Below are 21,969 nucleotides of genomic sequence, written 5' to 3'. Positions count from 1 at the left end.
TAAATATACCTTCCTCCACACAAAACTCTTATTCTCTATCGCTTTCAACGCTTTCATAAACTGAAAACTCTCCTTCACTCGATCTTTCTTATTCAACTCTTTACCAACCCTAACTTCCGGAACTCCATCTACCCGACTCTTGGAAACTAGACCTTTCATAGTAGTTTTAGTATCAGCCCGAACCTCAGAAACACGAAACTTATCAATGAACTCATTATTTACCGGATTAGTAGAAGACGGAAGCTTAACCCCGGAATCATCAACGGAACCATTACCAAGTACAACAAAATGGAAATAAAACAACAAGAACCAAAACATGACAATCACCTGGCTCCTTTTGATGATAATTCCAGCTTCAGTGATTGTACTACTCTCTTCAGCAACAAGATCAACAACACTTTTCAAGCCAACCTCGGATGAAAACGTTGACGACGACGATGCGAGATTCTCGAGCCTACTAGAAACTTTCTCTCTAAGACACTTCAAATCCACGTCGAGTTTCATAACAGATAACCGAAAAAATTCAACAGATAACAGATTCAACAGATTCATAACATATTCTTAACAGATAACCGAAAAAATTCAACAGATAACAGATTCATAACATATTCTTAACAGATAACCGAAAAAATTCAACAGATAACAGATAACCGAAAAAAATTCAACAGGTAACAGATTCAACAGATTCATAACATATTCTTAACAGATAACCGAGCAGTTATACCATCCTCTTCAAAACCATCAAAAGCACCATATCACCTTAATTAGGTATTTGATAATACAGATAACCACTAAAAGCATACACACCAACAACAACCTCAAAATGAGCATGCCGATCCAGTGAATAAATGAATCAGTCTTTATCTTCCTTGCGCAAATGGAAACTTCACTTTCAGTTCGAGCTGCCGCAAAAGAATTTGTGGATGGAGTTAGAGCTGGGGCAGACGAACAGCTTCCATAATTTATCTCATCCTCCCATATAAAATATCTACATCTATGTTCTACCGGTAAATGATATGTATTTCTTGCGCAAATGAAGAAACGCCGTTTAGGATTCAACTCGGTTCTTGAAGTTCTATGAAATACGGTGCTTCTACAGAATGGACACTTGCTCTTATTCATGGATGTAGAAATACTACAGAAAGTAATAAAATTATTTCGATAAATTTGCCAATACAAATTTGCTTCTAGAATCAATATGCCTTAAAATTTCAAAAATATATAGCATTTGGAGTTAAATAATTTGAAACCAATTTACTGGCATCAACAATAGATTCCGTTTTGATATTAACACCCTTATCCGACTTCCCAATTTTCGTATTATTAATGAATACAGATTGAGACCCAGACGATTTTTTAACTGAAAAGTCACCAAATTGAGGATTGCACTTTAGAAAGAAACTAGGGTTACCACGAGAAATAAGATTAAATTCAGCACTCATAGATAAAGGGGCTGAAATAGGTGAACCAAAAGGACGCATACCAGTTTTGACAACAAGACTGAATGGGTTCCATGAATCGTTAGGTTTGTAGACTAGTTTTAAAGACGGTATTGTTCAACTACAGTCCACACTCTAAACTCCAAATGCCGTGAACATTGATACCATTACTATAACAAAACTCAAAAAATACCAAAACTAGGGAAGTAACTAACCTGAAAAAAGCAAGCTTGCGATGACGGGAGATGTCGGAGTGGGATGCCGGAGTGGGGTGATCAATTTGGAGTTTAGATTGTGGAGTTTGGTTTGAATTATGCGTTCTAAGTTTGAACTGTGTTTTTGACGAAGGTTTGTAAACACAAAATCTGTTTTGTGTTTTGTTGGTTCGTGAAATTTTGGGCTTTTAGGACATGAAGCAATTGGTATGTCACTCTATGTATGTCACCCTAAATATGTCATCCTAGCCTAACCGATATATATATATATATATATATATATTAGCAGTTGTAGAGTACACCCTCGATATGGTGCGCTGTTATTTCATCCCTTGATTATAGACTTTGTCATGCAATACACTCTCACTTTTTGCTTATTAGAGAGCCCAGATGTAATAGCGCAGGTACAGCCTACAGCCTGCATACTCTAGATTTTTATATATATATATCAAAAAATAAGCTAAAAAGTCCAATTTCCAATTTTAATCATAGTCTATGACAATTGGGTTTTGTAACCATTAATAAAGATATTTTTTGACTTATAACTAATAGAAAAACATATTTTATGTTTTAATTATTAATAAAGACATACTTAACTTTTTTTATTTTTTACTCTTTCCAATTTTACCTTTCTATGTTTGGTATGCAGAGACGTCGCACATCGCATACCAAATGGTAGTATGCACTGACATTTGTGCATACCATTTTCTTTGTGATGCTTGATCGATATACACAGAGGTCGGTGCATACTTCGCATACCAAGCGGTAGTAAGTACTGACACTAGTACATACCATTTTCTTTGTGATAATTGATATGCACATATGTCGGTGCATACTTTGCATACCAAAATGTGGTATGTATTGACACTTGTGCACACTATTTTCTTTATGATGTTTAGGTATGCACCGACGTCTGTACATACCAGGATACTATTGTCTTTTTCGGACAAAAATCAAGTATTGCTCTTGAGAGTGCTTTTGAAATTAGTGTGAGTTTTTTGGTTAGGAATTGTCATTTTCAATTTTGTCCCTTATACATAAATACTTTTTTCTATGATCTTTTCTAATTGAAAATTAATGCACAGCCAATTAAAACTATCTCGTTTGTCACATATTAATACAGTCGCATAGTACAAAATATCATGATACAAGGATATATCCACTTCTGAACTCACGATACATATCGTGAATGTATCCATTAGTGTGGATATTTGACATCTATTATAATAAAACACAATGGCAGGACAAAGAGTGGTCGGGATCGTCTGGGGATCTGAGTTAGATTGGAGCAGATGTACGATCTAGATCATTTTGAAACTCCTTTTCAATGCCATTTAAAAGTATTACTTGATGAACTAAATGTTTTGTAATACAAATTCAATGCATGCATTGATATGTAATCAATATTTCAATTAATAATAATTTAATGAGCTAAACCTAAGCATTGGAACCACATAATTTGTGTTCAATTCATACACTGGTTACACATCGGATGCCTACTTTAATTTAATTTAATTTTTAATTAATAAAAATTTAATGGGCTAACTTTAAGTTTGTTCCTTTTATAACAATTAACAAAATTTATAATGGCTTCTCTTCCCAATCAGTTGTGGGATTTTGGATTGGGCTTTGTTTATATTAGACTAAACAAAACGTAAAGGAAGAAACCAAAACGTCAACTTCTGAACTTCCAATAGACCCCGAATTAACTCCACCATCAAGTACCGCTTTAAAACAAAAGTCGGCTGCTCAACAACTAAACTCAACATCTCGACTCCAATCGTCTCTCATCCTCTCCCAACAATTTATGATCCTTGAGATGGATTGCGACTGCCATGATGCACCACTCCTATTTTTTCAGGTAGGTTCTCTTTCGATTGTTCGATTTTTTTTTTCCCCACAAACTTCTCCTTTCATTCATTTTTTTTTTTTTTTTTTTTTTAAACTTTGAACAAATTCAAATATGGACATTTTCATTGCCCTTGGATTGTCAGTTTCAAGCATAAGATGACATTATGTGGAATCCAAAAAGTTCTTTCTACATGGTTTAAATAATAAATACTAAAACACACAAACTGAATGATTGAATGCTTTTCTCATTTATTGAATTGAATACAGACTCTTCTTTTCAATACACAGTGAAATAACAACCATTTGTCTCCACGACTCCATTTTCTTCATTTTTAAGGTTAGGTTGTTAGCAATCTTTTTTTTTTCTCCCCCTTTTTTCTTTTGCAAAATGAATTCTATTGCTAATTTTATTGATTTACATTTTTTTGTTACTCAATTTTGAACTAATAGTGCCACTTGACTGTTCCACACAAGCTTAAATGTTGTTGATTGAATGGTTGGTTTGCGCACACAGAAACAAACGAGAAAAAAAGTGATGGGCTTCGGACGTTAATGGTTCATGGTTAAATGGATTCACAAGGTAAATCCCCTAATTAATTCTCGATGAATGTTAACAATTGTAATCAGAAAGGTACATTATGAGAGTCGTCATCTTCTAAACCTTCTATCTCCCTCATTCAAAAAGTGAAACAATTTCGCTTCAAGTTTATTCCTGTCCTAGGCGTTCACATTGTATGGAATGGTGTTGTTATCTCACTCTTCTTCAAAACCATCTCATTTGGTTTGCTAGATAATAAATGAAGGCATGGGCAAGACTCTGTGAAGCATGCCTTTTGTGCAACATTGAAGGTACACAAACATTTTCGAACTTCTCCTTTTCTGTGATAATGGTTCATGGCTCCATTGAATTAGGTGCATCCATTTGTATAATTCTATGTATAACTGTTCTTCTCTTATTTATTTTTAGCATCATCAATATTACAGTTCCAAATAAAAAATTCAACAAACATTTAAGAACACTTCTGCGTAATTTTTACTTTCTAACAGTAATCTTTAATTTTTTTTTGTATCATATTCTTGGCTAATCTCTCAGAATGATGATTGATTTGAGTCGAGATAATCATGATAAGAGAAAGTGAGATAAACGATGTAGCTTGAAATGCAGTCTTTCCCAAGGTATGACACATTAGAATCTTATTTAATGAATCTAGGAAGTTTAAAACTAGCATTTCCCAGCTAAAACGACATTAAAGGATTCTTTTTGAGTAACGTCAGAATCCAGCAAAAAAAAATCAGAAACCATTCCAAAAACCCCCGGAATACCGACTATTCTATCCCCGAAAATAAATTACTCTATTTTAGAACGATGATCACTCATATTCCTTCTTCTCTCAGTGGCTTCCTCCTCTTCATTTGTACCTGATATGATTATGTTTTATCAGCTAGGTTCTTTGTTTGCATTGTGCAGGAACACTTATCACATGAAGATGGCCTTTCAGGTACAATTGTTTCGTGCATGTCTAAGTACGCCCTGGCCGGTTTAACTCTCGACTTCACTAAATGTTCCTTCTGAGTGTTGATTATTCACTAGCTTGAATCACATATGTTACAATTTGTAAATTTTCTATGTTCTTGGCTAAGCAATTTTTTTTTATATATATTTTGGTTTAGTTTTTCTTTTCTAATTTGTTGTTTTGTTGACTGAATATGGAATTTGAATTATACTTCCCGAAGTGTTTGTTATATTCTAATCAGTAATACAGAAAGAACTATTGTTTGTTAGAGTGCCTCAACGAAGTAACTTTTTTTTTCTTAACTCAGGTCCAATGACGAACTTGCAGCCGATCAAAACTCGACTTGACCATAATTGGAAAAGGGTATAAACTCTAATCAAGAAGCACAACTCTAATCCTGTTATCTGTTTTCCTAGAGCTTTGACAGGTTAGATTCATTATTTTATTTATAATTCTTCCTTTCTTTTATTTTTTCAAGAAAAGCTCTTCATAGTAACCATACACCTAAGTTGTCATTTCACCCAAACTAGATAATTACTTAAGCTCTCTTCATATTCATCCAATGTGAATTACCTCTGCCATGAATGTGTGGTTACAAATAATCCATACAATGTATATTTTGCTTTACATAAATTTGGAAAACATTGACGTTACTAATTTTGAGTTTTTTTAGACAACTTAGTAGGTGTATTGATTCAAAGGTCCATTCTCGCCATGAATGTCTGGTTACAAATAAATCATTTTAGGCTAATAGTTTGGTTTTGGTTTTGGCAAGAGTTTGTTATTGGTTACGATCCTATTAATATTGAGAACCATATTACCAACACTTTGCATTGTTACCTTTCAGATTGAAGGTGTGATCCAACATCTAGGAATGGAAAATCCAGCTCTGCTGTGAGCCTTTTCAAGAAGAACTACATTACAAATGGAAGGGTTAAAATAGAAAATTTGAAAGAAATAGGAAGAGACGGGTCTTACAGGGTAAAACTTTATTTGGACATTTTAAATAATTTATCAATTGGTTGACTTTACTATCATAAAACAAGGGAAAATGTAAGAGGAAAGTTGTTTTTAAAAAATGTGTCCCGACTGCAGAGTTGAAGTGAAAGACGACAATAAGTGAACTTCGAAGGCACATGGGGGTGTTGGTTGAAATGTAGAAACCAAATAGTGATTGAAACAGAGGTGAAGAGACATTGGATTTCGTGTGTTTATAGTATGTTTTTTCTTTCAAGAGATTTGCATGGTAGTAATAGTGTTAGTAGTTATCTTCACTTATGTGATTTTACTAAGCAAAGCAACTGCATTATTGCTCTTATGGTGATTTCCATGGAATTGCTCTTATGGTGATTTCCATGGAAATGGCATGCTTCCCTATTTTCTTTTTCATTTTCAAAATTATGTTTTTGTAAACTGTGTTTGAGATTCAAAACTTGATTATATATGAACTTTTGAGTTGACTAGGGACAACAAAAGGAACCGAATATTGGAAAGAGAGTATTGCAGGAATAGGTGTTTCCATGCCTTGCTGAGATAAACAAGGCATGTTTACTTTTTCATGGGGTTTTGTCTTTGTAGACTGTGAGTGTTTTTTTTTTTTAAAAAAAAGAAAAAGAAAAAAATGATTATTTGGGGTTTTGTATGTGTGTTATGTAGGGTGGTAGGGTAGTATTCATTAAAAGGAGGTATTGTTAGCTAAATACCGAGGAGTACTTGGTTTTAGAAAGCCGATAGGCATATGCTTAGTGCAATCAAGGTCCCTGTATTCATTTCCCAAGAATTTAGAAATCAATTGAAGTGGAAATAATGGTATATACATGTCCACTAAGGATGTCATTGTTAAAAAAAAAGTTAGGGAAAAAAACCAATGTAAACTTCATATACATTTCCTATGCTAGCTTTCAAATGATATTGGGTTGTAAATTGGAATTTGTTGAGAATTTGGACTGATAAAGAAAACCCGGATTAGGTTGAGATTTTATTAGAGAGGAGACAAGTGTTTAGTGAGTATGAAACACCTTTAATTGACGAGTCGAGCGTATTAAAACCACAATAATGGTGGTGTTCCATTTTTGACTTTCTGACTCTTGGGCTAATAAACAACTTATTACTCCCAAGGCTTCATGTTATAATTTTACTTTGTGACTCTTATAAGTGCAACCCATGTTTAATAAATTTCTTTGTAATGTACGTTTATGGTGTATGTATTTCGTGAGAGTAGGTATTTTAAACTAGGAGCTGTATTTTCTGCTTTGTTTTGCCATTATTAATTAACTTGAGTATAAAGCTTTGTACTATAATGGTGCAACTATGTGTTTAACAAAGAAAGGGAGGTAGCTTACTGTTTTCGCCACATCCTCTATGAAAGTAAATTAGTAAACTGGTCATCTTTCCAAATGCTCATTGGCTCTTGCACGTGGTAATTGATGGCTTTATTTAATGATTTCCTCCTTGAACTTTGGGGATGTGAAGAGGACTCCCAATAAGCATATTGGTTACTTGCCCAATATTTCTGTGAGTGAGCGAGCTTTCCTGGTGGGCAAAGTATGTTACCTAATTCAGTTGGTTTCTAAACATTTCGGGTGGGGTGAAAGTAGGCAGGCAAAGCATCAACTTCATGGTTTTGTGTGAGAAGGCCATCCAAGAGTGTTTAAAGGGAATGAACTTGTTATAATGGAAATCAAAATACAGATCCCTACCATAAAGGTTTTTAATACCATAACTCTTCTTTATCATAAGAGAGAAGGAAACCCCAACTGCTCATCTAAATATTTTGCTAAACTGTTTATCTTTCCTATTTAGCTCTTTTGAGCTTTACATCGAATTTATATGAATTTAATCAGGAAATGTTTCCATTAATTATATGTTTCCATATACTCATACTTATACAGTAACCAAAGGCAGAGATGTGAGGCAACTTAACCTTGCATGGGCATGGGCTTCTAAACACTTTTTAATATAACTTTCAAATAAATGTCGCACTCTTGCTTGCCCCTCTAAAGTCTCAGCTCCTCATCTCCTCAACTCCAACTCTAATCTTTACTCTCTTCATATTTGTTATCATGTAATCTCTCTCTCTTCTATCATGCTCTCTAATTTTTCGTATGTTTCTTTTCGACAATTTTCTAGGGCTTTATTTTTGGAAGGGGATTCGGAGCAGAGGATGATTTCCAGTAAACTTGGGATACACATGTAATGACTGAGAAATTGTCAACTGGTGATGGATTCAGATGATTTCCCGGATTACACCCCTTTCCTCCCTCAGAACCCCTCACTAATTGACACGAGGAATTCACTTCATCCACCACCACAACAGCATTGAGTATCCTTATTCCCTCAAATTTTTATGCTACTTATTTTTCTGATTTAACTTGCTGGGAAATTTGTGGCACTTTATGCTCAACTTCTTATCTCCAATTTGCAGGTGAAGGTAGATGTCTCTTGTTTGGTTTCATGCACCATTACACTAATAATTTTGTGGACTACTCAATCTATACTTTAAAGTTCGTTTAAGGTGATATTTTTATTAGAACCTGTTGTCGTGGCAACGACAATAACCTGAAAGGTTGTCTGTCAGCAACTTATGCTTGCTCATGTTTCTCATTACGTGGAATGCCGGATTTGTTTTATAATATAGGATTTAATTTCAGTTTTGGTTATAAGATTGCTTTGCAGATCTTTCATAATTTTGTAGTTTGTACTTTGTACTAATCAATTTGTGGTTATTGGTGTCTTATCACTCAAAAGGTTGCTTCTAAATGGATTTGGTAGTTTAGGTACAAATGACTTTTTGGAATCTTTATGTTTTTGTTCTCGGGGAAAGGGTTAGCTCATTTTAACACAAGCAAGGGTATGATTTTTTTCTGTAATAATGATTCTAAATCAGTTACTTTGTCTTTCATTATGCAGAAGCACTTATCAAATGGAAAATCTCCTTTCAAATAGACACTAACATAGTTTACCATCAACCCGGTTTCTTTTAAATTTGCTTACCCATTTTAATTACATACTCAATTCAAAAATTTGTTTGAACAACTTATTTTACTTGGTTCAGCAAATCTTAATTTTATATTTCCTTTCATAATTTGAAAAGCCAGATTATACTTTAATTGAATTTTTTTATTGCGATAGTCAGATGTAATTTCTCATAGGGTCAATCCCTTATTTAAATGGTCAATTGGTATTGTTTGTTTAATCTATAATTGATAACGTTTGTAAGGTATCCTCAGTCCTTTAAACTAATGGCGAACAACCAATTGAGTCTATTTTTTTTTTCAAGCATCTAAGATATTGTTGTTATCTTACAGTCCATATGAGAAAATAACCCAAACATTTTTATGTCTCTGAGTAAGAAAATGAAGCAAAGTCCTTGCTGATTGATATTAACTTAATTATTTATTTTTTGGGTTTACTTTTTGCAGGTTCAAAAAGGGAGTTAAATCGCGTGGTCAAGCTACTAAAACACAGAGGGACATAGAGGGTTTCGAATGGTGGATCATGGGAATGTACAAATGGTAGTACTTTGTTTTCCTTATTAGTGGTACTAAGCATAGACAAGTATTCGAAAAATTTACACAACTTTAGATGTAAATTCTTTGATAGGTCGTTTAAAGGTATAATTTAACAAATGAACATGTGAACAATACACGGCGGTTTTCTAGCCACGCGTTTTCACAGAGAAGCTAACAAGGTGGTTGATACCTTAGCAATTAGCATCTACTTGCTGGAGTTGGGACAAACTGATGGTGTTTGCATATCCTTTTCTCAGATAAAATTGCAACTCAATTTAGAAATGATACTCAAGACATGATATTTGATAAAACAAACTTATTCATTGTGTTTTCTTAGGGCATCTCCAATGGGGGGTGTAAAATTACACCTCCACCTAGGCTCTACACCTCTAATTGTATACTATTGTATAGCTTATAAATATCCACACTCTATACTTTCCAATGGAGAAGTGTAAAACAAAAATAGATTTTAAACTCGGACGCCACTTTAAGTGACGTCCCAGTTTAATGACGTCCGAGTTAAAAAATTACTTTAGAATTAAAAAGGGACGTTACTCCAAGTGACGTTCGAAAATCATTTCACTCAGACGTCAGTTGCTCAGTTCGAGTGTCTCCCAGGCTTTTTATTAACTAATAGCGAGAGGGGGAATTCCCCACCCTCTTTATTAGCTAATACACTATTACCTACGGTATAGCACCCCCATTGGAGAGAGTTTTTTTATATTTGGGGTGTAAAATTTCCACTTTATACGGTTTACACCCCCATTGGAGATGCCCTTATAGCAGGGATTTTCATTTCACCACAGCTTGAGTTTTGCCAAAAAGTAAAAGAAAAAATAAAAAAGAAAAAGTATTGATTGTATGGCAAACATCAAGTGTTAAAGGTCTTTCTTCATTCCTTTTCCAGTGGTGTAAATTGATTGAATGGAATGAAATATCTTTTCTTTAGCAGAAGAATATGTAAACCAAAGTTCTCAATTTGAAACTCTACCAGTGTTGAAGAATAGGTGGTATGAAAAAGTGTGTTCAAACTTAATCACTGCCTATATATAGCTTCATGGGTGCTACAATTGAGGGGGAGGGAGATAGAAAGACATTGCAAGTAGGAATATTACACTTTTATATAGATACCATGAAACATCTTTTGTTGCCTGCTTTTCGGAATGACAATTTATTGTTACAACCTTAGGCTAAATTTGTATAAAAGTTATATACTCATAATGACTATGTACTCGTCTAATTGTTTTAAGGGAGTGGAATCTTGGATGTAGCCTTATTCTTACATCTTTGGAATAGATTTGTTACATTGATCAAGAATAACATATGTTCTTTCTACTAATTTTAGTTTAATATAATTGATAATATCACGTTCTAATTGTGTGTAAATGTGTACAAATGATTGGAATTGGTGGTATTAATATTATATTTCACAGTTCTTATTATAGAAACAAATTTGTCTACACCGGTTCTTCTTTTTTCAGACTTTAGCCCCCAAACAAATTATAAAACAATATCTAAAAATTATAGAAAGTATTTCAGCTGGGAGGTGATTCTAATATACGGATGAGGTATATATAGTGTAGAGAAAGTTGGTAATATCATTCGTGTCTTCGACACGGGCAATACCTAGTATACATACATACATACATCGAATGTATATATCGACAAGTGTCAACAAATATCACCCTATTGTAGGGATGTCCAAACGGGTATCTGACCCGACTTGAACCCGAGTTTTTGGGTTTTGAACGGGTATCGGGTTATCCAAACCCAAACCGGTTTTCAACAGGTCGGGTTCGGAGTCGGATATTTTGTTGAGAAGTGTGACCAAACCCTATTCTAACCCTATATTTTGGGTATCCATCTAGTTCGGGTTTGGATTTCGGGTAGAATAAAACCTGGTATAAATGAAGAAAAAAGACAATAAGAAATTTTATTTGAAATATATATCTACATTTTATTCATTCTTTGGCTATCCACCAATCCTTCAAACAAAATAAAACTTCTAATTAACTTGGAATTAGTTATCACCTATACTCGGACATAATTATTTCATATGATTTAAAAATAGATGGACTCAGAATGAACTATAGACACATGATGACATGCAATTATTGAAAAAAAATTGAAAATCCCGACATAAATTTTTCCATAATCCAATATATTAAATAACTCATCATTGTAAACACGAATGAGATCATAATCCAAATATTTATCTAACTTATTCTTTTATATGAAATTAGTAGTATGTAATTGAAACCAGATTTGGGGTTCGATTTCGATCTGGATTCGGTTTCAGGTTTTTTAACCCTTTTAACGGGTTTAGAGCCAAATTATCAGGTCAGACTCGGGTTTAGAGAGTATGACCAAACCCTACCCTATATATTTCGGTCTGAGTTCCGATTTAGGTTTTGTCAGGTTCGGAGCAGGTTTTTTATTCGGATTTTGGACGGGTTTTGGGTTTCGAGCAAGATGGACATCCCTACCCTATTATATCAATTTCAAAATTTCTAATAGTTTCAACTGTGCACAAGATTCACACACACAATGAAATCATAAAAAACCTAAGAAGAAAAATAAAATAACTTGCTAGTGTGGTATATAGTGTTCGTGATTTCGAACAGAATAATGGAATTCCAATGGATACTTAACGGAATCAAAACAAAATCTCCCGGTATGTACCGCCAGGGGTATTTTGAGTAAATATATGAAATACCGATGGAATTAACAAGAAATCGATGAAACGGCATCGGAATTGGAATGGAAAAACAGTAAATAGTCCGAATTAAAGGTTATTGAAATTTGTAGCAGCCATTATTGGCTTTTTCCTAGCTTCTTCTTCATCAATTTGTATTTTAAGTGACTTTAAAAAAGAACTTAGAAATGGAGTATGTATAAGGAGATTAAAAATGTAAATGAGAAGATGATAATTGGTGGAAGAGTTGTAGAGAATGGGGGAGTTGAATGAAGATGTATTTGGAGAAGATGAATGATATGACGGCTGGAGTAGTATTGTTTTACTAACCGTTAGTTCTGTATCCAGTCAGGATTGAATTTTAAAGGTTTAGGTTAAAATGTTTTGGACTTTGCATATTCTGAAATCTCGAACTATGGTTGCATATGAATTATCAATCTCCCCACAATAAAATGCTTTGAAACAGTAGGAAAAACACGCAACACATGCGACAGCCGACAGTACGTAGTACGTACTGGTGAGTAATAACTATAGGATGGTGGTACTTGTACAGTTAACTAATTTCGGCAGAGACCTGTTCCCACATCACTAAAACGAATATGAAAGGACAAGCAAATTCCACTTTTGTTTGCTAACTTACTTCCAAATTGTAACACCTAAATCGTAAGTGCTTACTCAACTTGACTATCAAAGTACGTGAACTAGACAAGTCCAAGTATTTTGAGTTAGAAAACTCAAGATTATGTTCGACCACAAAAAATCAATGGGAGAATATATGCATTTCTTCGATCGTTAAATTTGATCTAAACTTCGAGATATACTCACCCGAATTCAAAACTAATAATCAAAGTCATTCGCTTTTACGTTTTTCAGAAGGGTACCCTCTAAATCTCTAATCCCAGCCCTATATATTGGCCAACGAATTTTGCTTGTCAATCCCAATTGTCTAGTGTCTACACAACAGTGCCATTTGCAACAAACATATGACGTCAGGAGCCTAAAATAGCAAGCATGTCCCAGTTACAATATTCTCCATACAGGGGACATTGAAGATACTTTCTAAGAAAAGAACACGGGAACACAGTCAAAATTTTCAATTCCTATTTACATTTTCATGCAAAATTACAACGCTGTCACGAAAATGAACAAGGCAGCCTTCAAATTTCAGTCCAGTATTCAAATCAAGCAAGAAAAAAAGAAAGAAATTTTTTAAAAAATAAATAACAAGGGCACTTTGGTCCTTTCATTGATTTGTAAAGTCGATGTGCAAATTGGCGAATTGCCCCACCAAAAAAACGTTATTAACAACAAAAAAAAAAACGAAATGTTTCATCTTGAACTTTACCTTGGCCTTTGATCTTCACCACGAGCCACCGATTCAGTCAACGAAGCAAGCTTCTGCAGATTCAATCTCACAACTGTATCAGCAAACATACGCGTATCATCATCGGTATTACCCTCAGGAACATCAACAACATAAGATTCCAACACAATACTCCAGATCTTGCCATCCTCATTACTAATAAATTGATTCACAGTAGTCACAGATCGATAGTTTCTCAAACGATGTTCTCCACCAATAATACTAAACCCCGTAACATGCCTATCATCATCAAGTATATCCAAACGTTCAGTACTTGTCTCAGCTGGTAAACCAGAAATGACGTTGACTTCTCTTAAACATCCAACAGTCGTAGGTGAATTAGTCCGACCTTCTTTTAATGAACAGCTTTTGATAAAATGTTTATAAGTTTGAGGTTTATCAAAACCACGTACCACTGGCCATACAATATCAACTGGTGCCTCTACACGCTGAGCTAGTAATGAAGAACACTTACCTGGACCAAAAGTGTATGTATGAAATTCATTCACAACTGGTTGTAGTTCTTGAAACTCTTCTTTTGTTAAACCTTGTGGGATTTGAGTGTGGTGTTGCGTTGTAGTTGATGAAGAATTTTCTTTTTCTGCCATTGTTTCTAATTTGAAAAAGGAGTCGGCGAGAAAGGGAAAAAAAAAATGTTATGTAAGCTGAGATATTATTGTTAATGTAGGATGATTGAAAATATGTTTGTTTAAATGATGGTGGGATTATTGTATTAATTTTGAGGGTGTTGAGGAGGTGTCAAGTTGCTGGTGATCACGACGTGAAGGAGAAATGGGATATAGCTGACTAGGAGTCCAGCGGGGTATGGGGTAAAATGGCCGCCTTTCTTTTTGTACTTTAATTATTTTAATTACTACGCGTCAATGTCGGATTGAGCATGTGGTGTTGATTTTTAACTACGTGGTGGAAAGAGAAGGTGAGAAAACCATGCAAGAGAGCAAGTGGAGAGTGTTTGGGCAAGTTATATACGTATATGGTTGTTGTTTGGACAGTTGCGGGCGTGTGACTGTGAACTTTGGGACCTCCGTCGGGCTTCTCGTGGGTCACTGTGGGAAAGTTTGAAAAAGATGATGTGATCTTCTGTGGTGCATGTGTGTGAAACTGTGAATAGGTTTCTCGTTGGGACGGTTATCTTTGCTGCTTTGAAATAAGCCTTTCTTGTGCAGTTTATTGACCGCCCAAAGGCTTAATTAATCCATGCATGCTGTGATTCCCACAAAAAGACTACTTAGAAAGTGATAGTAAGTTTCCGTATAACTGAATGGCCATGCTCAAGTGCTCAACCTTCTTCGAATGTGATTCAATTCCCAGCCCATGTTATGTTCCAACGGTTGGATTGCGCCTTAATAAGCCCAACCATATGGAATCTCAACAACACCTTACACCACCCCCACAAGGTCTCTCAGATTTGCCGTGTGAGGGAATGCAAAGTCCTTGGGAGCCCATAGAGGCCACAGGATTCAACAATTAAAGACAGCAGCACAACTGCTAGCTAGCATCAGAACTTGCAGTGGAATTGACAAAACAAGAACTGATCCTTACTGTTATTTTTGAAGGAAGTGCTAAATGGATAATCTAGTGTGCTCAATGAGCAAGGAAGGACTCATGACTCGTCATGGAGACCCATATTGAAGGGCATAAATATCATAATATCTCTGAACACTTTCAATACTTCCAATTCGTACTCTTTTAGACGAACTGGCAAAATTGTAATGCTTGCTCTATTGATTTGGCTAAATGGACGACAAGCGGACTATAGAGTATAGACCCCTTATTTTCTAGGCGTCCACCAAATTATGTTAGGCACATTTCAAATTAATGGAAATACAGTTTTCACTTTTCAGCACCAATGAGAAACTGATCTCAAACAGGCTTGCCAATCGAGAAAACATAAAATAACACAGTTTTTTTTTTCAAAAAAGGAAAAAGGCAGGGCCGGCTCACCCTATGGGTACGGTTTTTTTTTCGTCAGCTAAGCCCAGCATTATCTTCCCAATCCGTTTTTTATGACTACCCTAATCCATAAAACTCGTTAAAAAAAAACTCTTCTATCTCCACTAAACTCGTTAAATTGATATACGATAAATTAATTATCGCGCTTAAATAATTGATTTTACCTGTCCCGACTTGGCCTAATATACTTAATTAATAATTTCATTAAATTTGTAAGATAATAGATTTAATAAGTTTTTGCATATGGTCCTATATATCCTACTTATTCTATAAATTAATAAGAAGTATGTATACAGCCCTTGTAGTATACACAGGGGTGGATCCAGGATTGCCACTCAAAGGGAACTGCTACAACTAACATACACCATAAATATCTAGGCTTGCCACTCAAGGGGAACTGCTACAAACTAACATACACTACAAATATTTTTTGGGGGGAATTATATACACTACTAGTACACTGGTCACCACGTGTGCGGTCAGCTTTTGGTTCGGGCAGCACAAAAATTTAAAATTCGGTCAGTGGCAATATCGAAAATGACTGAAAAAATGAGGGTAATGTCTTACGCCACGTGTGCGGTCAGCTGGGTTGGGCTGGGCAGCACAAAAATACAAAATTTGGTCAGCGGCAATTTCATAATTTTTAACAAAACTGATGGCAGTGTGCTAAAATGAGGGAGAAAATTTCATTGTGGAAACGGACGATTTTACCCATCCATCAATTGCATTATTACAAAAATCATTACTATACATATCCGTAATTATCGAAGCCGGATAGGGATAAAATTGGAAAATATTACTATTCACGAGACAATTCTCTTTATAGTAGTAAGATTATAACTAGTAATTTTTTTTTTCGAAGGAAAAGTTAGGTGTGTTGTAGCACACCCAGCCCCTGTTTGTAGAATAGGTTGTGTTTGATTAGTAGAAATCATTTAAAAACTTAAGAACCATATGCTAAGGATCAAATAATATCACTATGAACTATAAGTATTTTCTAGCTTGTAGCCTTGTACATATAGAAATTGTGAGGGCCTTAATGCACATTAATGCGGGCCTTAGAGGATCGAGTGGCTGCCCTTATGTTTCAAAACCTAAGTCTTACCCTCCTCAAAAAAATAAGGGTCAGCCAAGCCCTCAAATTTGTGAGAGGGCTTTTTCAGCCCATGGGCTGGCCGGGCAGGACTGGCTGGGCCGAGGGCTATTTTTACCCCTCTAATTGCTCCTAAACCTGACAATTAATCCTTATTCTAAAAACTAATGTTTCCTCTCCCCACAACAAGCCAAGTTATCTTCTAGTGTGTGGATAACGCGCGAACATAAATTTTTTTGTGCATACGCGTTATGTAGTAACGTTGCTCTTGAGGCACTCCTAACCTGACGATGGCATCCCTTTCCTCTGTGCAGGCTAAGCGAGCTCTTAAAATGAGGACCCTACCCAAAAAAAAGGCAGAATAAGTATATTCTTGTAGCAAGGAAAATGTATAAATGATTTTTGTCCGGTTATAGCCTAAATACACTTTTTTGGAGAGATTCAAACCCTACTTTTATATCTCTGAGCCTCCAGCAAAGTTTTTAATTTGTTATTTCTTTTTCTTATGCCAGTCTAGAGAGTATAATATTAGAGTGCATCCTGAACGCTCTGAGGGAAGACGATAATGTACCCTTTTGCACCATGAAAGAGTCAAAATGTTCTCTTAAGTACCGTGATTATACGCCTTGACAATTAAGTTTAACAGAAATTTTAAATCGTGTTCCTTTGTTCATTTTTCTGTTTCCTTCTTTAATGTTTCCAACAATTTCAACTGTGTCAAGTTTCTTTTCCTGCTAGATGGACCAAAAAACGAAAACAAATTTTTATGGACAAAATGGAAACGGTTGGGTCTATCTTCAAACTAGATTCCCTTCGGAATTGATGAGTTTTCAGACTATCTAAGCTTTCGAACTAAGTTCTTTAAATGTAATTATGTAACCAGTGTGGGTATGTTCTTCCCTGCCGTAATTTCCCATACAATTTTTTTATTATTATAATACGCACGTATTTTTATGATCACTATTTTAGTACGTAACTAGATATTGGACCCGGACATACGCCCGGGATCTATTAAATATTTTGTGGGCTGAAAATGCTTTACAAAATGTCTCACACACATTTTCGAATCAGAATATATTTTTATTGAAAATAAACCGAAATACATTAATGACCAACGATTATGGTACATAAGTACTTGGAAACTAATTAAGAGATCAAATTGAGATAGCCTCATCACTTTGTGGTTTAGGATATTAATCCGTAATTTTCAAATAGAATTATCTTAAACTCGATCTATCTTGTATAATAGTTTTATTATATTTATGGTGATTTAGCGGCAAATTTTTGAATCATAATATATTTTTATTAAAAATAAACCGAAATACGTTAATGAGCAGCGATTATGATGCATAAGTACTTGGAAACTAAGGGATCAAATTGAGATAGCCTATTCACTTTGTGGTTTAGGATATTAATCCATAATTTTCAAATAGAATTATATTAAACTCGATCTAGCTTGTATAACAGTTTTCTTAGATTTATGGTGATTTAGCGGCAAATTTTTGAATCAGAATATATTTTTATTGAAAATAAACCGAATTACGTTAATGAACAGCGATTATGGTGCATAAGTACTTGAAAACTAAGGGATCAAATTGAGATAGTCTATTCACTTTGTGGTTTATAATATTAATCTATAATTTTCAAATAAAATTATTTTAAACTCGATCTAGCTTGTATAATAGGTTTATTAGATTTATGGTGATTTAGCGGTAAATCATCACCGTTCGGCTTACGTACTAATATGTACAAATCACTAAAACAGATTGATTATTTCCATATCCTCAAATAATACACTACTCTCACTTGAAAAAATTTATCATATGAACGTGTCCTACGAACGGGTGCCGTTATATTAAATTATTCTAAAAAATATTAGCAACTATGCATAGTTATGAGATATGAAAATTATATTAATTACTCATTTAAATTTCTTGCACCACTCTCTATAAAAAGGAAGCACCAAATCTTGATAAAACTAATCGATTTTTTTTTTTTTTTTTTTTTTTTTTTTTTTTTTTTTTATTGTTAGGTTTAATAATTAAAGTTTTGTGAGAATACCCAATGCGGCGAAGATAATATTGAAGATACTTGAATAGCAAGGTATTCCCAATCATAATAAAAATAATTATAATAAACACTGCTTAAAATGCAAAACTATATTTGTCGAGACATTTATTCCCCCTACATAAAATACAAATATGTTTTAGGGTTATTAATTCAATGCATTTGCAACAAGTTTATGATTTTCTATTAATTATTATTTGAGGTTAGTTTAATATAGTATGTTGCATCCCGTTTCTAATTTCTCATTAATTATTCTTTGAAGTTAGTACAATGCAATTGTATCAAGTTTTCGATTTCCCATTAATTATTATTTGAGGTTAGTACAGTGCAATTACATCCACTTTATGATTTCCCATTAGTTATTCATTAAAGTTAATTTAGTATGTACAGTTGCATCCAGTTTTTGATGTTTCGTTAATTAGTCTTTGAGATTAGTTCATTGCATTTGCATCCAGGTTCCAATCTCCCATTAATTACTCTTTGAGGTTAGTTCAATATATTTGCATCCAGTTTCTGATTTCCCGTTAATTGTTTTTCTAGGTTAGTTCGATAGTTTACAATTTCTATACAGTTTGCATACATGTAAGAGTCTATTTTTATAAACTCACTTTTATTTTGGGTTCATAATTACTTGTAATTATTCATATGAGAAGGCTAAAAAAGTGGATATTTATGCCTTGAGGTCAGTGCGATGCAGTTATATCCGACTTCCGATTTCTAGTTAACCATTTTTTTATGTTATTTCAATGCATTTGCATCCAATTTTTGATTTCCCAGTAGTTAATCTCTGATTTTAGTTTAATGCAGTTGCATCCAGTTTTAGTTTTCCGTTAATTATTCTTTTAGATTAGTTCAATGCAGTTGCATATAATTTTAGATTTTATGTTAATTGTTCTTTGAGGTTAGTTCAATGCATTTGCATCAAGTTTCGATTTCGGTTAATTATTTTTGAGGTTAGTTCAATGCAGTTACATCAAATTTATAATTTCCCGTTAATTATTCATTTAGGTTAGTTCAGTGCAGTTTCATCCATTTTTTAATGTTTCATTAATTAGTCTTTGAGATTAGTTCATTGCATTTGGATCCAGTTTCCGATTTTCCGTTAATAACTCTTTAAGGTTAGTTTAATACATCTGCATCTAGTTTCTGATTATTTATGCTTTGAGGTTAGTTCGATATAATTATATCCAGTTTTTTATTTTCCGTTAACTATTCTTTGAGGTTATTTCAATGCATTTGCATTTAGTTTTCGATTTCCCACCAATTATTTTATGAGGTTAGTTCAATGCAGTTGCATTCGGTTTTTGATTTTATGTTAATTATTTTTGAGTAAAGTTCAATGCATTCGCGTGATTCGGTTCGGTTTCTCATTAATTATTATTTGAGGTTTGTTTGATGTATTTGCATACCGTTTTCGATTTTCCGATAAATATTTTTCAAGGATTTGCATTCAATTTCTAATTATCCGTTAGTTACTCTCGTCATTAGTTTAATGCAATTTGCATAAACTTTATGATTTCCCATTAATTACTCCTTGAGCTCGGTTATGTATTTGAATCAAATTTCCAATTTCCTTATAATTATCCAATGTGGTGTGTAATACCAACTTCTATCGATCTATCTCAGAAGTGTCCTTGAAAACATGACATAAAAAGTAAATTATGCTTAATTTACTATGTGGGATTATCGAAGATTATCTAGTTTTCGATTTCTCGTTAATTATTATTTAAATTATGCATGACTCACTATGTGGAATCTTCAAAGATTATCTACGAATGGGTGTTGTTATATTAATTATTCTAAAAAATATTTGCAAATATGCATAACTATTATATATTAATATTATATTGATCACTCAACCAAATTTCTTATAACGTGAAAACCTCACTCTCCATTAAAAAAAAAAACTCACCTTTGATAAAATTCTTCAACTTCATTTGTTTTGTTTAATAATAGAAGTTTAATTGAATTTTTGTGAGATTGCCTAATAAGGCGAAGTTCATATATATTGAAGCTACTTGAATAGCAAGGAGTTCCTAATCATACGGAAAGAGATAAGATAAACATCATTTTAAATGCAAAACTATACTTATCGAGACATTCCTACAACATATAACCCAACTATGTTTTGAGGTTAGTTTAATGCATTTGCATCTAGTTTCTGATTTTTCGTTATTTATATTTTGAGGTTAGTTCAATGCAGTTGCATCCAATTTTCAATTCCCATTATTTATTTTTTGAGATCAGTTCATTGCAGGTTGCATCCGGTTTTCTGATTGATCGTTAATTATTCTTTTCGGTTAGTTCAATACATTTGTATCAAATTCCCAATTTTATATTAATTGTTCTTTGAGGTCAGTTCAATGCATTTGCATCCAGTTTATGATTTCCCGTTAATTATTCTGTGAGATTAGTTTAATGTATTTGCATCAAGTTTTCGATTTTCGTGTTTATTATTTGATAAAGTTGCATTTGCATCTAGTTTCGATTTCCGTTAATTATTGTTTGAGGTTAGTTCAATGAGTTTGCATCCGCCAGTTTTCGATTTCCGTTAATTATTTTTTGAGGTTTTGCATCCAATATATTTTTGAGATTAGTTCAATGCGGTTGCATCGGTTTTGATTTTCCGTTAATTTTTTTTTAAGATTAGTTCCACGATTTGCATTATGTTCCCAATTTATAATTAATTTTTCTTTGAGGTTAGTTCAATCTGATTTGCATCCAGTTTTCGATTTTCCGTTAATTTAATCTTTGAGGGTTAGCTCAATGCATTTGCATCCAGTTTCGATTTTCAGACAATTATTTTTGATGTTAGTTTGATGTATTTGTATCCAAGTTTTGATTTTCTGTTAATTATTCTTTGAGATTAGTTTAATGCAGTTGTATCCATATTTTGATTTTCTATTAATTACTTTTTAAGATTAGTTTAATGCTTGCATTTGCATCCAGTTTTCGATTTCCCGTTAAATATTATTTGAGGTTAGTTCGATGCATTTGCATCCAGTTTTTCATTCCCCATTAATTGTTTTTTGTCATTAGTTTCATTCAATATTATATATATTCTAAAATATTTATCATTATTTTTTGCCGTTATTTTTTTTTCATTTTCTATTATATATTTTGTATAATTGTTTTTAACTATGTTTTGAAGCCATGTTAAGGATATATTCGAAATAAGTCGATGTTTTATCATAGATACTAAAATTGTATGATTTGTAATAGGAAATTAGTTTATACAAATCACCTA

At 33.6% G+C, this 21,969-nt stretch overlaps 1 protein-coding gene and 2 long non-coding RNA genes across 5 annotated transcripts; 2 read left to right on the top strand and 1 right to left on the bottom strand.

Annotated features, from left to right (window-relative positions):
• Positions 1 to 3,440: 3,440 nt before the first annotated feature.
• LOC147524580 (uncharacterized) lies at positions 3,441 to 4,539 on the top strand. Of its 2 annotated transcripts, XR_015197025.1 has the most exons (4): positions 3,441 to 3,515; positions 3,794 to 3,842; positions 4,020 to 4,085; positions 4,296 to 4,539. It is a non-coding gene; the product is annotated as an uncharacterized LOC147524580 (long non-coding RNA). The 2 variants fall into 2 exon arrangements; XR_015197024.1 differs by lacking the exon at positions 4,296 to 4,539 and having other exon boundaries at positions 4,020 to 4,229.
• An 80-nt stretch (positions 4,540 to 4,619) lies between these two features.
• Positions 4,620 to 5,452, top strand: LOC147524579 (uncharacterized). Of its 2 annotated transcripts, none has more exons than XR_015197022.1 (3): positions 4,620 to 4,681; positions 4,974 to 5,004; positions 5,327 to 5,452. It is a non-coding gene; the product is annotated as an uncharacterized LOC147524579 (long non-coding RNA). The 2 variants fall into 2 exon arrangements; XR_015197021.1 differs by having other exon boundaries at positions 4,974 to 5,029.
• Positions 5,453 to 13,306: 7,854 nt separating this feature from the next.
• LOC147524578 (abscisic acid receptor PYR1-like) lies at positions 13,307 to 14,826 on the bottom strand. Its single transcript, XM_086603840.1, has one exon. The coding sequence runs from the start codon at positions 14,194 to 14,196 to the stop codon at positions 13,567 to 13,569; it is 630 nt and encodes a 209-aa protein (XP_086459966.1). The 5' UTR covers positions 14,197 to 14,826; the 3' UTR covers positions 13,307 to 13,566.
• Between the last annotated feature and the right edge of the window lie 7,143 nt (positions 14,827 to 21,969).

Source organism: Coptis chinensis, chromosome 1, assembly GCF_015680905.1.
Source record: "Coptis chinensis isolate HL-2020 chromosome 1, ASM1568090v1, whole genome shotgun sequence".
Taxonomy (NCBI): domain Eukaryota; kingdom Viridiplantae; phylum Streptophyta; class Magnoliopsida; order Ranunculales; family Ranunculaceae; genus Coptis; species Coptis chinensis.
The sequence above is the reverse complement of the archived record's forward strand: the minus strand, read 5'-3'. Positions and strand labels throughout refer to the sequence as shown.